Genomic DNA, 14,931 nt, shown 5'->3' with positions numbered 1-14,931 from the left:
TAAACTATCCCCAAAACTTCATTTGGCTAATTGTTTTTTTTTCTCATCCTACAACGCTTCGCGAAAACTACTGAATTTAGGACATCTAATTGGCCCGCCGGCCTTAATTGAGCCAACAAATTACCAACATTTTTTTTCTAAAAGTGCTCACGACAAGTAATGGCAAATCGTGAAGTGTGTGTCTGCCATGAAAAAACTTCTCATGAAAACCTTTCGCCCTTCGGAGTTGGCAAAAAACTGTAAGTCGTTGCATTGTTCATAGCATCATTAAAATGTAAACCACAAATTTTAGGATTTTAAGAGCCGCGCTGGCTTAACACTTAACAAAGGATGTACGCGTATGTATAACCATTTATATAATAATATATTCTATCCTCCAAAACCCAAAATTTCGAAAATGTTGTAAAGTTGCATTTAGAACTCACATTCACTTCTGTTCAAATATATTAATATTAAAAATGTTTTTTTCCAAAAAATAATAATACCAACAGTTTGGTTTTGACCACAAAAAATAGCGGTTTTATAAATCGGGCAGATTTGGTAAACAATTTTCCATTTAGCTGATTATTTTTTACGAGTATTTTAGCGAAATCTAGAGAGGCATATTCGAAGATCAAGTATGAAACTTAGCGAAAACCAAAATTTTGAGAATTTTGTGATGTTTGGCTTGAGACCTCATTTTAAAAATTTATAACTCCTTTCCTACTAAAGCTAGAAACTTCATTTTGAGGTTAAAATAATACATTTTTGAAACAAAAGTATTTATATTTAGTATTATTATGTGGGGATTTAGCACTGCGACGTGAAAGATTCATTGCCTCCCTTCGAGGGTTAGATCACTTCTCTGAGCCCAACGTCCTCAATAAATTTGTCCTCTTTGATTGAGTTCTATTTCCACCTCTAGTAAAAAAATCTCTGATGACTGTGCCACTTATGCATCAGTGCTAGACGCGATGTCAGCACACGTTTGGCGGTTTCATCTTCCACCCTAGAGAACCTGAAAGTTCCCTGGTTAGTAAGATGTTAATTCAACATACATTTCTTGCCAGAATTTTGTGATGATTCGTACCTGATTGTTCTGGTCTAAGATATTTAGCCTATCAAGACATTCCAGCACCAGTTTTGATATAAGCTCGATCCATTGTATGCCTTTTTTTCTAACCCACCATTGTTATTCAAATAACTTCCATGGCCATCTTTACAGTAGCTCAGTGTATTCAAAATTGTGGGTGTTAAAATTCTTGATTAAAAATACCGATAATTTTTGGCAATTTGTTTTGTTGGCGGCGCTAGATTTTTTCTTCCCAATACCCAAATTCGACCATGTACTTTGTACCAGTAACGTCTTTACTATTTTCAATGTAGAGAGGCTTTCTACTGCTTCTGCCATCAAAAGCAGACACCGCACCGAACAATTTCAGGACTGACATCTTTGCATCCATTCGTACGCTATGACGTAGCAAGTGAAGCAGTTAAACTCAGTGCTGTGGCATACTGGCTAATTGAGAAAAAGTGGCGGGGTAGCAGTATTGGAATTTGTAGTGACTGCACTGAAAGCCCTAGCTAATCCACCCTGCTGTTCGAAGTTAGTCGGTGAATGTAAGACAAAACTGAACAGTGTTGCAAAACACAACAAAGTTAGTCTTATTTGGGTGCCTGGACCATGTGGTATTACATGTAGTTAGCTGATAAATTGGCTAAAGAAGGCTCTGCAAGTCTGCCACTAGGCCCTGAACCCTTTTTAGGTGTCAATTCCGCATCGACTCAACTATGGATTGATGACTTCATGAGGTCTACCCATAGAGGACGTTGATCTGGGCTGCCCTCGCCAGAGTAGCCAAGTGCTTTATGAAAGAACGAAGCAGGAAAATAGTGGCCTTTCTCCTAAAACTCAGCAGAAAGAACCTGAGAGTACTGGTGGGTGTAATCACAGGGCACATCGGTTTTGGTCAGCATATGGCTGCCATGGGAGTCGTCGATAGCCCGATATGCCTATGCTGTCTTGAGGATGACGACACTGCAGAGCATTTTCTCTGTAGCTGTCCGGCGTTTTCCAGAATCAGGCAAAGGATATTGCGTTGCGATATACTGAGTATGGATAAAGTTAATACTCTTCCTCTTTCGGATCTCTTAAGATTCATGAATCAATTAATCCAAGATATTTGTGGAAGTGTGACCTCAAACTAATTTATCCGTCTTACCACCCACTTTCACCTTTCCTATCTCTATTCTTTCTGCTGAAATGGTCTCCTGACTGAGTGCTTGGACTTGTCCAACCCCCCACAAATCTAATCTAATGCTTCTGAGAATCGAATCTTACGAATATGTTAAGCTGATACAGTTCATCATTCCTTCGTCGGCGCTAACGTGCAAAGATACATATATACAGTTCCAGCGTGGTCGTCAATCCTTGCACGATAAGTTTCATCGAGACCGTTAAAAAACGGTTGTTGTGCTAGAAACTATCGACGATGTGCGTCAAACGCAAGATCGTCATGTGACATATCGCTAGGTAGAGGCATCCTAGAGCATTATTGAGACCAGCATACATTCTATATTGCATGAACATTTGGTTGCCCTCGTTGGATATCGCATAGTTTGGAAATTGAGCAAAAAAGGACTCGTGTCGATTGGTGTAAGGAAATGTTGAAGAAATTCAGCCACGGTGCTTCAAAGTACGTCTATAATATCGGACAGGTGAAAAATCTTGGATCTATGCATGCTAGTCCGAAACAAAACTGCAATCGACTGTATGGGTGTTTCAAGGCGTGATTAATCCACAAAAAGTTGTTCACTGAAGAGGCACCTCAAAGCAAACGGTTGCCTGTTTTTTTCGGGAAAAACTCATCATGTCTGGAATTTGCCACTAGAGAAACTTAATAAAATCAATATTGAGTGGTGCACAACCATTTGTTTGCTAAAAATTGCTGGAGAATTAAGGAAAACTAACCTCCGAACCCGACTTAACCTTCTCCAGGACAATGATTTCTTTTTGTTACCGAACATCACAAATGAAATTTGCCTTTCAAGCCTTTAAACAGCTCGTTTTCGAGGTATCTACTTCTGAGTGTCAAAAGTGCTTTGAAAATTGGTTCAATTGAATGCAGATGGATTTCCAAGGAGAATATTTTGAAAAGCAATAAAGCCTTTTTCATTGTTATTTTACTGTGTTATTGGGCGCAAAAACAATAAAAGGCAACCCTCGTAAGGCATCGAAATATGTAAGCAGCAGATAATTGAACATTACCCATCCTATAGTCGCACGATTGCATAATGGACAGTACCTCGAAATTATGTAATATATAAATTATATAAAATCCCTCAATCCCTATAAAGTAGTGGGGCTAGAATCGCTGCTATATAAAATTTGATAAAACTATTTTATAAATTTATACATTTGCGCAAACGCCCACACACTACTTTTGTTCAAAATAAATTTATTCGATCAAGTTAAAAACTTCAAAGCAAAAATTTAAATTGCATAAACAAATTTTCCAACCGTCACAATGACGCCAGTCGCTGTTGTGATATGCGCGTAAAATCTGATCCTTTTCGTATGGCAAATCCGTAAAACATCTTGAATGTATTTACTAGAATAAACTCCTACAAGCACAGGCGACTAATTCCAAATGACGTGCAATAAAAAAACGAAAAACATACAGATTGGTGCCAAAAGTGCTTAAAATGCAACCGCCAGTCAATTGATTTACATTTGCCACTGACATTTGATTACCTTGACTTCGAGCATTTGAAAGTGTAAAGATGAATACAGAAGCTTCAGCAAACGAGTACACTTTGTTGACTGCCAAATCGTGCTAAAAACACACGCGCAGAATTCGTGACACCTAACATTTCTTCTTTTTTGGAGGAATGAACGTAAAGTTTAAATGGAAAATTGCATTAGGAATTCACTTGAAAATACTTTCAAGTCTGTTCAAATTACAAATCAATGCAGGGGCAATAGAAATGGGTTGTCATTTCAAAAGCAGTTCAAGGCTACCACCAGCCAATGCTCGGTCAAGAAACCGAAATTTTTCTTTCCCATAAATAAATATTTTCTTGCTTAGCAACACTTGAAGAATATGAATTATTAAACAAATTTAAAGGAATCTAACTTATTTAGAGATGAGAGGTTGTTTACTCTTACTAAAACAACAATAATATTCAAATATTTTTATTGTGTAAATTTGAATAATATGAGATTATCTACGTATATCAGTCGAGGTTGACGTAAATGTTTGGTTCTTCTCTTATTTTCGCTATCAGTTGTGTGTAGTTAAAAAGTAAATTTATAGGACCCTCTACGGACTGAAAAGTTCAAGTGTCAACCCAGCTAATCGCTATTTTTAAAACACAAAAGTATTTGAATAAAAAAATTTGTAAAAATAATGAATGACACGGATTTTACAAACTAGCAATAAAGGCTGTAAAAAATTTCGTTGGAGATAATTTTTAGGCATTTTTTGAAGAAATTAACACGCAGCAGCCCTCTGTGCCGATTTAATAATAACAAAGCTTTATTTTGTGTAAAAAAGTGAAGCATAGTGAATTTTTTTTTCAATGTATTTTTATTTTTGTGGCGCAAAATTAATCACCCTGTTGGAAGATTTATAATATTTGCAAATGGCGTCGCACGTCAGTCATGTTTGGCACTTGTAAACTAGACAGCCGCCGTAGCCGAATGGGTTGGTGCGTGATTACCATTCGGAATTCACAGAGAGAAGGTTGGTTGGAATCTCGGTGAAACATCAAAATTAAGAAAAACATTTTTCTAATAGCGGGCGCCCCTCGGCAGACAATGGCAAACCTTCGAGTGTATTTCTGCCATGAAAAAGCTCCTCATAAAAACAAATATCTGCCGTTCGGAGTCGGCTTGAAACTATAGGTCCCTCCATTTATGGGACAACATCAGGACGCACACCATAAATAGGAGGAGGAGCTCGGCTAAACACCCAGAAAGGATGTACGCGCCAAATATATATATATATGTTAAATATAAACTAGACAGCTGAAGTATTTTTTTTTGTTTTTGTTTATTCCTTGTTCACTCCTCACGGGAGCATAGGGCCTCGGCGAGACTCTTCCATCGTACATGGTTCTATGCCTTTGATTTTGCACCGTTCCATGAGATGTCGGCATCTGTTAGTTCACGCAACATCGAGTGAACCAAGAATGGACGCGGATCCGATGGATTATTCCAAGGTCCGAACTAAAAGATTCACCAGTCTCGAGGCGCTGAAAAAAGCTCGTGGTCAATGAGTGGCCCAAAATACCAGCAAGTCACATTCGGGCAGTTTGTGATTCGTTTCTAGACCGTCACAAGACCGTAGTCAAGGCGAAAGGTGGTCATATCGACCAAAAGTAAATTGATTCTTAATTTTGTATTATTTTCACACATTTTTTACTTTGAATTGAAAAAAAGTAATTTTCCAAGCTAAATTTATGGCCTTTTTAATTGGTTACAAATCGATGGAGATTGTTGAATCTGACCACCTGTGAAAATTTTTCTGCCTCCGCAAGATCTAAAAACATTGAACAAAAATTAGTTTGGAACTGCATGGCTACGGCTGGATACAAAAAGAATCTCAATATATGGGTACCCCACACGAGGTAATATTGACGTTTTGAAATTATCCTACAAATACATGACCCTAAAGTTCTAAGTTGCCTCCAAACGGCTGATTGTCTTTACGAAAGAGCGAACACTATCTCAAATTTTTTTCTATCATTCAGTGTGGTTTTGAACCTACACACATTGATCCGAAGAGCTGAAAACGCTGGTCCTAAATAGGGACCTTAAATCAGCAATGGACTTTAAATTTGGAATGTAAACTTCCTTGATGAGCATCAGTAAAAGGTGTTAATACGAATGAAATCTACCCATAAATCTACTTACAATCTATTAAAACTAGAATGCCTTAAGTTGATACATAATGATATCTACAGAATATTTTTTTTAATTCAATTTTTTGCGTTTTACAATTAAAATACACGAGCTGCTTTGCTAATTAAAAATCTTTATTTGAATTATAAATTTATTTTTACAAGAAACTTATCCCACATTTAAATTATAGTGGACCAAAGATGATAGATTACCAGATTTTGGTTTGAGAATCCAAATTGTGAGAGTAAATTTGACTGCTACGTCATCGGGGGCTCTCGGCAGCAGCGTTCTGCCCGCTCATTTCACACGTATTCACACACTTGTTCAATCAGTCATGGTTCAGATGGGAACGAAAAAACTAAACGAAGGCTGTGTTGATCTTTGTCGTATATCACTAATCTCAATTTTCTCGTTCGCATAGCCCCGGTTGCGTCAGCAAATCAGCTAGGAGCCGTGTAACGGTCTGATATTGGACATAACTTCTGAATTATTTTCACCTGAATTTTTTCACATGTTTGGAAGTAGCAAAATAAATGGCTTGCCAAAAAGTATGATGTTTTGAAAATATTATGATAGTCATGACGAAGATTTTATAGTACAGTTCATTATAGGAAAACACATACTTACACTGGGCTGAGTTAAAAAAATCGTAAATTGTATTTCAAAAGTGACGCCTAGATGTCAGTAGTGAATTATTCCTAGGGGATACCTTTTTTATGTCACCTTTAACATTTCTTAAGTAGATAGATACACAATTTTATACCATAGAACAACGCGTTAAAATTACTTGAACTTATTATGAAATTCGCTCGTAATTTTTTTGGTGGAAATAATCGTCCGATAATGAGTCGACAATGCAAAGGTTAGCAATGCAAATTGCTTCTGTCAAAGATAGAGAAAGGACTGCCAAACCTAAAGCTGGGCGTTCTGTTCAGAATATTGCTGCTGTAGCGCAAAGCGTTGCTGAACAACCTTCAACTTCGATTGCTGATATCTCAACGATCTCAACATTTGGGTATTCATGAATAGACTGTTGGGATTTGACCTGTAGACGTGATATAAGCCTACAATTAAATGATGTAATTTTCACCAACTAATTGTTAAAAGCTGTTTTTGAATAAAAATAGTGAAACATGAAAGAATCTAAATTTTTACATTTCCTACTGTTTGGTTGGTGGTTTAAGAATCCAAATACCTTTTCCGTCTTCAGAAATCTTTTTCATCGACTATTGTTAATGTTAAAAGAATGTTCCAAAAGTGTCAATTTCTTTTAGTGTAAAAATCAAACATCTGATCGAATGTACAACAAACAAATGTACAAAATAAAACTTGCTGTACCGTTTACATACATATTGTCTGTTTAACGAAAATATATCAAAAACATTTTTTGTGTATACTTACGGCACGTCGCGTGATTTGTGCTAAAAAAATCGTTGAAGATAAGAAATTCATGTTGCATGGAATACCGGGTGATGCTTTCGAAGTAAAATGAACTAAATTTAATAGGACTATGAATAAGTTCGTGCGGTTTTACAACAGATGGCGTAACTTGATTATTATTCCATCGATCCACATTTCCAAACATTCATTGGAGAGCTACTGTCGTAAGGCACAAACGTCAGTATAAGTTTTTTATTTGAAGCGTAAACAACAATATTTTTACCACACTTGAAAATGTCGAATTTCGTGCCAAATAATGTGTTTTTGCGGGGAATTCTTCTTCATTATTTTAATATGAAGAAAAAAGCAGCCGAAAGTCATCATATCTTGGTGGAAGTTTATGGTGAGCATGCTCTATCTGAGCGAACGTGCCAGAAGTGGTTTGCACGCTTTAAAAGTGGTGATTTTGGCTTGGAAGACGAAGAACGCGAGGGTGCGCCGCCAAAGTTCATGGATACCGAATTGGAGGAATTGCTCGATCAAGATCCGGCTCAAACGCAAGAAGAGGTTGCAAAAACTTTGGGAGTTGATCAATCAACCATTTCCAAACGTTTAAAAGCCATGGGAATGATCCGAAAGGTAGGCCATTGGGTGCCGTATGAATTGAAGCCAAGAGACGTTGAACGCCGTTTTATGGCATGCGAACAACTGCTTCAACGGCACAAAAGAAAGGGTTTTTTGCATCGAATTGTGACTGGCGATGAAAAGTGGGTCCATTACGACAATCCAAAACGTCGGGCAACGTATGGATACCCTGGCCATGCTTCAACATCGACGTCGGCGCAGAATATTCATGGCCTGAAGGTTATGCTGTGTATCTGGTGGGACCAGCTGGGTGTTGTGTATTATGAGCTACTGAAACCGAATGAAACGATTACGGGGGATGTCTACCGACGACAATTGATGCGTTTGAGCCGAGCACTGCGAGAAAAACGGCCGCAATACGCCGATAGACACGACAAAGTTATTTTGCAACATGACAATGCTCGGCCACATGTTGCACAAGTGGTCAAAACATACTTAGAAACGCTCAAATGGGATGTCCTACCCCACCCGCCGTATAGTCCAGACCTTGCGCCATCCGATTACTATCTCTTCCGATCGATGCAACATGGCCTGGCTGACCAGCACTTCCGTAATTACGATGAAGTCAAAAAATGGATCGATTCGTGGATTGCGGCAAAACCGACCGAATTTTTCACAAAGGGAATCCGTGAATTGCCAGAAAGATGGGAAAAAGTAGTAGTAAGCGATGGACAATATTTTGAATATTAAATTTGTAACCATTTTACGTCAATAAAGTTTCAAATTTCGAAAAAAAACCGCACGAACTTATTCATAGTCCTATTATTTAAAGCGCACTACTACCATCGTTTCGAATTAAAATGATGCTATTATAAAATCAAATATTATATAAACCTAGAATTCAGATTTTATATAGTTCATGTAGCTTTTGCGTAACTTGCATGCCTTTTGTGATATTTTTTGAAGTAGTTTTAATTTTCAAATGCACTGTTCAAACCTTTCAAGTACCTAAAATCTTTAATTCATCATTCATTTTAATTGATTTTTATTATATTTTTAATATAATATTTTATTTGATTTGCAGATTTTCATTATAAATTGTAATTATTATTTATAATTTCCCACTAATATTTTTTCAATTGTCACTAATTGCAGATTATGCACTTTTACGTCATTTGCGCCAATTCTGGGTGTCACTGCGGTGCTGTTTGACAACTATACAAAAAAATATAAGAAACAATTACATTATCACTTTTAATGGGAGGCAAGTTGATAGAGAAGAAATAATTAAGTGCATGGCTTCAAAGTCCACCGCGGCGGGGAAAAATACAAAAATCAATTTTATGACAAAAATTTAAAACAATGAAAATTATTTATTAAATTTTTTTTGGGAATAAAATAATATTTAAATAGAAAAAATTCTTTTTTTTTAATTTTTTAAGAAAATCGGAGCTTGTAATTAATAAATGCAGCTACTGGAACTTTGGAATTTTTAGTAATAATTTTTTGCCTCCAGTATAAATCGATTAACTGAATTAGAAAAATAAAACAGTTAATGGCGGTACCTAAATTACTTTTTTAACTTCCCTTTTTCTTGTACTGCAAAATAAACATTAAGCCGGGCTGGACGCCATGCAAAAAATAAAAAATAAATAAAAATTTGGAAAAAACTCACCACCTGCTTAAATGCTTATGAGGAGAACAATAATGCACTAAAAAACTGTCTGGACCCTAAATATCGCCAAAATGATTTCTGATTAATTATAATAATTTCACGGCATTTTTTTTAATATTATTATATATCTGGCATATGTATGTCCGACGCGGCTACGAGTTGTATGGTCCTTTCGATCAGTCCAATTTCGACTACTTTTTCCAATAAATCTAAATGAGACCAATCAGCAAAAAATGCGACGCAAACGATGGACATGGCCTAAATTCTTGCTAGAGCTGTATTTTATAGGCACGTAAGCCAAGTTCCTTACGTACAATTTTTCCACATAGTCGAAGGACAAAGACCAAAAAGTTGAGAACGACTGCGAATCGACATTTCGGCGTTTTCTTCAACACTTCGCTCTATGAACTTCGCGAACAGATTCATTTTTTTTAAAGTAAATTTTCACAGTTTGGAAGTGTTGTTCTGGCGTTAAACGCTTCATGATGACTTGCCAATCCTTACCGAATAGAAACGTCAACACAGTTTGCCAATCGCAGCTGTCAAACCACAGTTATCGATATCGATAGTTCTCATGCAGGTAATAAGAAGCGATAGGTAAGTAGGTAGGTTTAATGGCTGAAGAGCCAGTCTGGCACTCCTCAAGTAGCACTAAAGCGCCGTTTTGATACCATTATGAGACATTCAACAGGAATATATCTACAGCCAGCCAGAGCTGTTGATGTAATGGAGAAGATTGATGGAATTTAGGTTGGCGCACTGCCCCAGGCTGTCGAAGAAAGGGGCATCCAGTGACCTTAATCGTCTAGCGCTGCCAAACCCGGACATTTGCAGAGAAAGTGATCTAGAGTCTCCTTCTCCTAAAGGTCCCCACAGCTTCTGCAATGGGGTAACTCTAACTTTTCCGCATGTGTGCCGATCGTCCAGTGACCGGTAAACACAGCTACGAGTTTAGAAATTGAATGGCGAGGAGTCCAAAGGACTTTCTGACACCTGAAATTTCAACAAAACTAAGATCTTTCCATACAATAAATAATTGTTTCACAGTCGCAAACTACTGCCCCAAGCATACGAACGTATTTTCGCGAAAATCGATATTTAACAACTAGTGCATTAATAAACTTTAAATATACATATATATTATATATATTATATATATTTATAATACTAATAACATTGAACAAGTGAATTTTCAATTTGTGTAATAGGAATTACCTTCTTATCCCTCACTCAAAATGAATAAGCCACCGGACAATAAAGTTAATTTACCTCCCAATTTACCTGCACTCAAATGGGACAAAACAAAGCAATCAAACTTTACATCGAACGAACCGGTATACCTACTCATGCCCAGACCCAATAATTCAGACAATTTAAAGAATGTATCACCTTTTTTGATTCAAAAAGCAATCAACTCAACTTGCGGCGAAGTTGAATATTGCAAAAAAATTATTAGCGGCCAAATTTTGATCAAAACCAAAAACGGCTCACAAGCGAACAAATTAACGACACTAACAGCGCTTTCAAACACAATCATTGTTGAGATTACACCACACAAGACACTTAATTATTCGAAAGGCGTAATATATTGTAACGAATTAAGATCAATACCCGAAAGTGAAATCCTCGATGAACTAAAACCCCAAAATGTATGCGAGGTGAAAAAAATACTCAAAAAAGTGAACAATGACCTGATTGAAACAGGATTAATTATATTAACATTTGCCACAACAACATTGCCAACGAAAATACACATCGGTTATATTAAAACAACAGTTCGCCCATACATCCCCCCACCAATGCGATGCAAAAATTGTTTTAAATTTAATCACGTAGCAAAATTCTGCAAAAGTCCAAAGTCCTGCCATAACTGTGCAAGCAATAACCATGTTAACGACGAAAACCAAGAGAAATGTAATAATATTACGAAATGCGGCAATTGCGATGCGAACGGACTAACATGTACTAATCACACCACTCTCGACAAAAAATGTCCCATATTCATACGCGAGAAAGAAATCCAAACAATTAAGATCACCTCACAAGTCGACAACAAAACTGCACGAGCTATTTACAAAGAACGACATCCACACAACAACTATACATTTGCAGAAGTCACCAGTCAACATACTTCTAAACAAACAACACTCAACTCACAATCAGAACATCAAAACTCACCACACTTTAATCACCCACTCGCAGTACAGCCAACAAAACCACCAACAAAGCCAACCGCACCAACTACCAATTCTCTCACTGAAAATAGCATGGAAAGACAAATCATGCAATATTCAGATGTAATGAGCGAATCAGAGACAGATGACAGCTTAGAATCCACATCTACATCAAAGCAGAAGATAAAAATCCTACCAAAAAATACATCGAAACGACTACAATCACAGATAAAAAAACTTAACAAAAAAAAGTAACCCAACTAACACTACAACTAGCCAAAACGGTAATTATCCTAATATTCCTAAAAACAGAACTATATATACTTATACATACTTATTCTTAGCTTACTTACACCTTATATAAATACTTATTAAATCTTAATTTAGTTAATTCAAAACAAAAACACGAACACTTATCTATTCTACTGATATATGACGCCCTCACTAAAAATCATACAATGGAATATACGAGGATACCAAAATAACTACAACGAACTACAAATATTACTAACACAAATTAGACCACACGTAATTACCCTGCAAGAGACACACATCCAAAACTCGATACCAATACCAACGCCTATTAATTATAATATATACACATCCACAAACCCATGCAACTCATTTGGAGGATCTGCTATTCTTATACATAAATCCATACAGCATAAAATAATAAACCACACTACTAACACTTTTGATATAGTTAGTATACAAATACAGTCCGTACTCAAATTTACAATCAGTTCCATCTACCTTTCACCAAACAAAAACTTCAATACCAAAAACCTTCAAGATATATTTGACAGCTTGCAACGACCAATTTTAATTACCGGTGACTTTAATAGTTGGCATCCAAACTGGGGATCCCCCAAAAGCAACAGCAGAGGTAATAAGCTCTTTAAATTCGTTAGTCAATCAAGACTAATTCTTTTGAACGATGGCTCACCAACCCACTTTACAACACACCATACATTCACTCATGTGGATTTAACCATAGCTTCACCTTCCATAGCCCTGCAAAGTAATTGGCAAGTAGAATCCTGCCTTTTTGGCAGCGACCACTTCCCAATAACCACAACCATCTTTAATAACCAATCAAACACCACAATTAATATCAGACCCAGGTTTAACCTTAATAAAGCTAATTGGGAAAAATTCAGCACCCTAGCGAATATACTATGTCAAGCTAAACCAGCTAAACAGCAATAATACAAATAAAGAAGCGGCCACGCTACACAAAATCATACTCCAAAGCGCAAGTGAAGCAATCCCTCAAACGAATTACAATACGAAAAAATGTACACCTTGGTGGAACAAAGAACTCGAAAGATTGAAGAAAGATAGAAATCGCTTTTGGAATAAAGTAAAAAGACACATAACAACTGAAAACATAATAAACTACAAAAGAGCAAATGCTTTATTTAAAAGGGAACTTAAATTATCCAAAAACAAGGCAATGCATAAGTTTACAAGCCACATTCACCCCCATACACCCACTGGACAGTTATGGCACACTATACGTCGATTATGCGGCTTAAAACCATACCTTCCGATACACAGTATAGCCCTACAAGATCCAATCCAAACTACCACAACCAATAAACTTACAATAGCCAACTCATTTGGAAAATACTGGTCAAATGAAGCCAGCGACACCAACTTTACACGATCATTTTTAGACCACAAATACTCCTCCTTAACACCAATTAACAGCTTAACCCGAAGCAAAACTGCGCTCCAAATAGAAAGCGATATAACTCCAATAGAACTCTCTATAGCTTTGTCAAAACTTAAGGGTCGCACCCCAGGTACTGATAGAATTTCTTACCCCATGATAAAAAACTTACCGGCGGCCATGAAAACCCGTTTACTTTGTCTTTATAACAACATTTTAAACAATCAAATTCCTCAAATGTTCAAAAGCAGTCTCGTCCTCCCTATACATAAACCAAACCAAGATAAATCCTCCATCAAATCCTACCGTCCAATATCCTTGAATCCGGTCTGCGCAAAATTATTAGACAAAGTAGTAGCTAATCGGCTATGGTGGTTTGTTTCCTGCAACAAACTACTACATAGCCAGCAAATTGGATTTAGAAAGGGTAAATCAGTGTCTGATTATCTAGTATATCTAGACCATCAGATCACGTCCTCCCTATCCCAAAAAAAGCATTTGTCAATCATCTCACTCGACTTTACTAAAGCATTTGACAAAATCGGAGTACACATCATTCTAGACCAGCTCTTAGAATGGAAAATAGGTCCTAAAATATTAAACTATATCAAAAATTTTATGACAAACAGAAAAATTAAAATAAGAATAGATTCTCACTTCTCCGAAACATATCCACTACAGAATGGGATACCCCAAGGATCCCCAATTTCAGTCATACTATTTCTTATAGCATACCACAAACTCAGCAACATTTTATCATTACACAAAGAAATAGACTTTCTGGCTTACGCAGACGATTTCACTCTCATAAAAAAAATGAATAAACATGAAAATACAAACATAGATCTCAACGACATTCACAACGATATTTTGAACTGGTGCAATTACTCAGGTGCAAGCCTCTCAACAGAAAAAAGTAAACACATACACATATGCAGGAAAAAACACTGTCATCCAAATATCGCATGCAACAACTTTACAATAAACAACGCCGAAAACTTAAAAATATTAGGTATCGAATTTAATAAAAGATATAGATGGGAAGCCCACATTTCAAAACTTGTCAACTCATTAAATAAACGTTTGAACATAATAAAATGCCTTTCAAGCCCAAAACTGAATGCTAACACTAGTTCAATCATTGCCGCTACCAAATCTTTAATTGTATCAAAAATTTACTATGGATTATACCTTTTTGGCTACACACCTAAGTCCAATATCAACAAACTCAACTCATTACTAAACTCTGCTATACGAACCGCCTTAGGCGCATACCGTACTACACCGATTCGCAACATGACGTTCGAAACAGGCATACCTCCGTTAACACAAATGAGGGAGTTTGCCACAACAAAACTTTGCAAAAACCTAATCGTTAATGACCAGTCAACACTTTCAAAACTTACACACAAAATAATAATTTCTAAACGAAAACACAAAATTCAATCAACACTCAAACACATAATAGAAAAATCTCTGGAATTAGATATTCCCATCAATTATAAACCTAAGACCATCACCCGATTTCCTGGATGGCAACTACCTTTCAATGCCATAG

At 36.6% G+C, this 14,931-nt stretch overlaps 1 protein-coding gene across 1 annotated transcript; it reads left to right on the top strand.

Moving 5' to 3' along the window:
* Nucleotides 1-10,759: 10,759 nt before the first annotated feature.
* On the top strand, nt 10,760-11,953 carry LOC128864629 (uncharacterized). Its single transcript, XM_054104388.1, has one exon. The coding sequence runs from the start codon at nt 10,760-10,762 to the stop codon at nt 11,951-11,953; it is 1,194 nt and encodes a 397-aa protein (XP_053960363.1).
* The last annotated feature ends 2,978 nt before the right edge of the window (nt 11,954-14,931 follow it).

The sequence above is a fragment of the Anastrepha ludens genome, chromosome 5 (assembly GCF_028408465.1).
Source record: "Anastrepha ludens isolate Willacy chromosome 5, idAnaLude1.1, whole genome shotgun sequence".
Taxonomy (NCBI): domain Eukaryota; kingdom Metazoa; phylum Arthropoda; class Insecta; order Diptera; family Tephritidae; genus Anastrepha; species Anastrepha ludens.
Note: the sequence above shows the minus strand (reverse complement) of the source record. Positions and strands in the feature narration are given on the sequence as shown.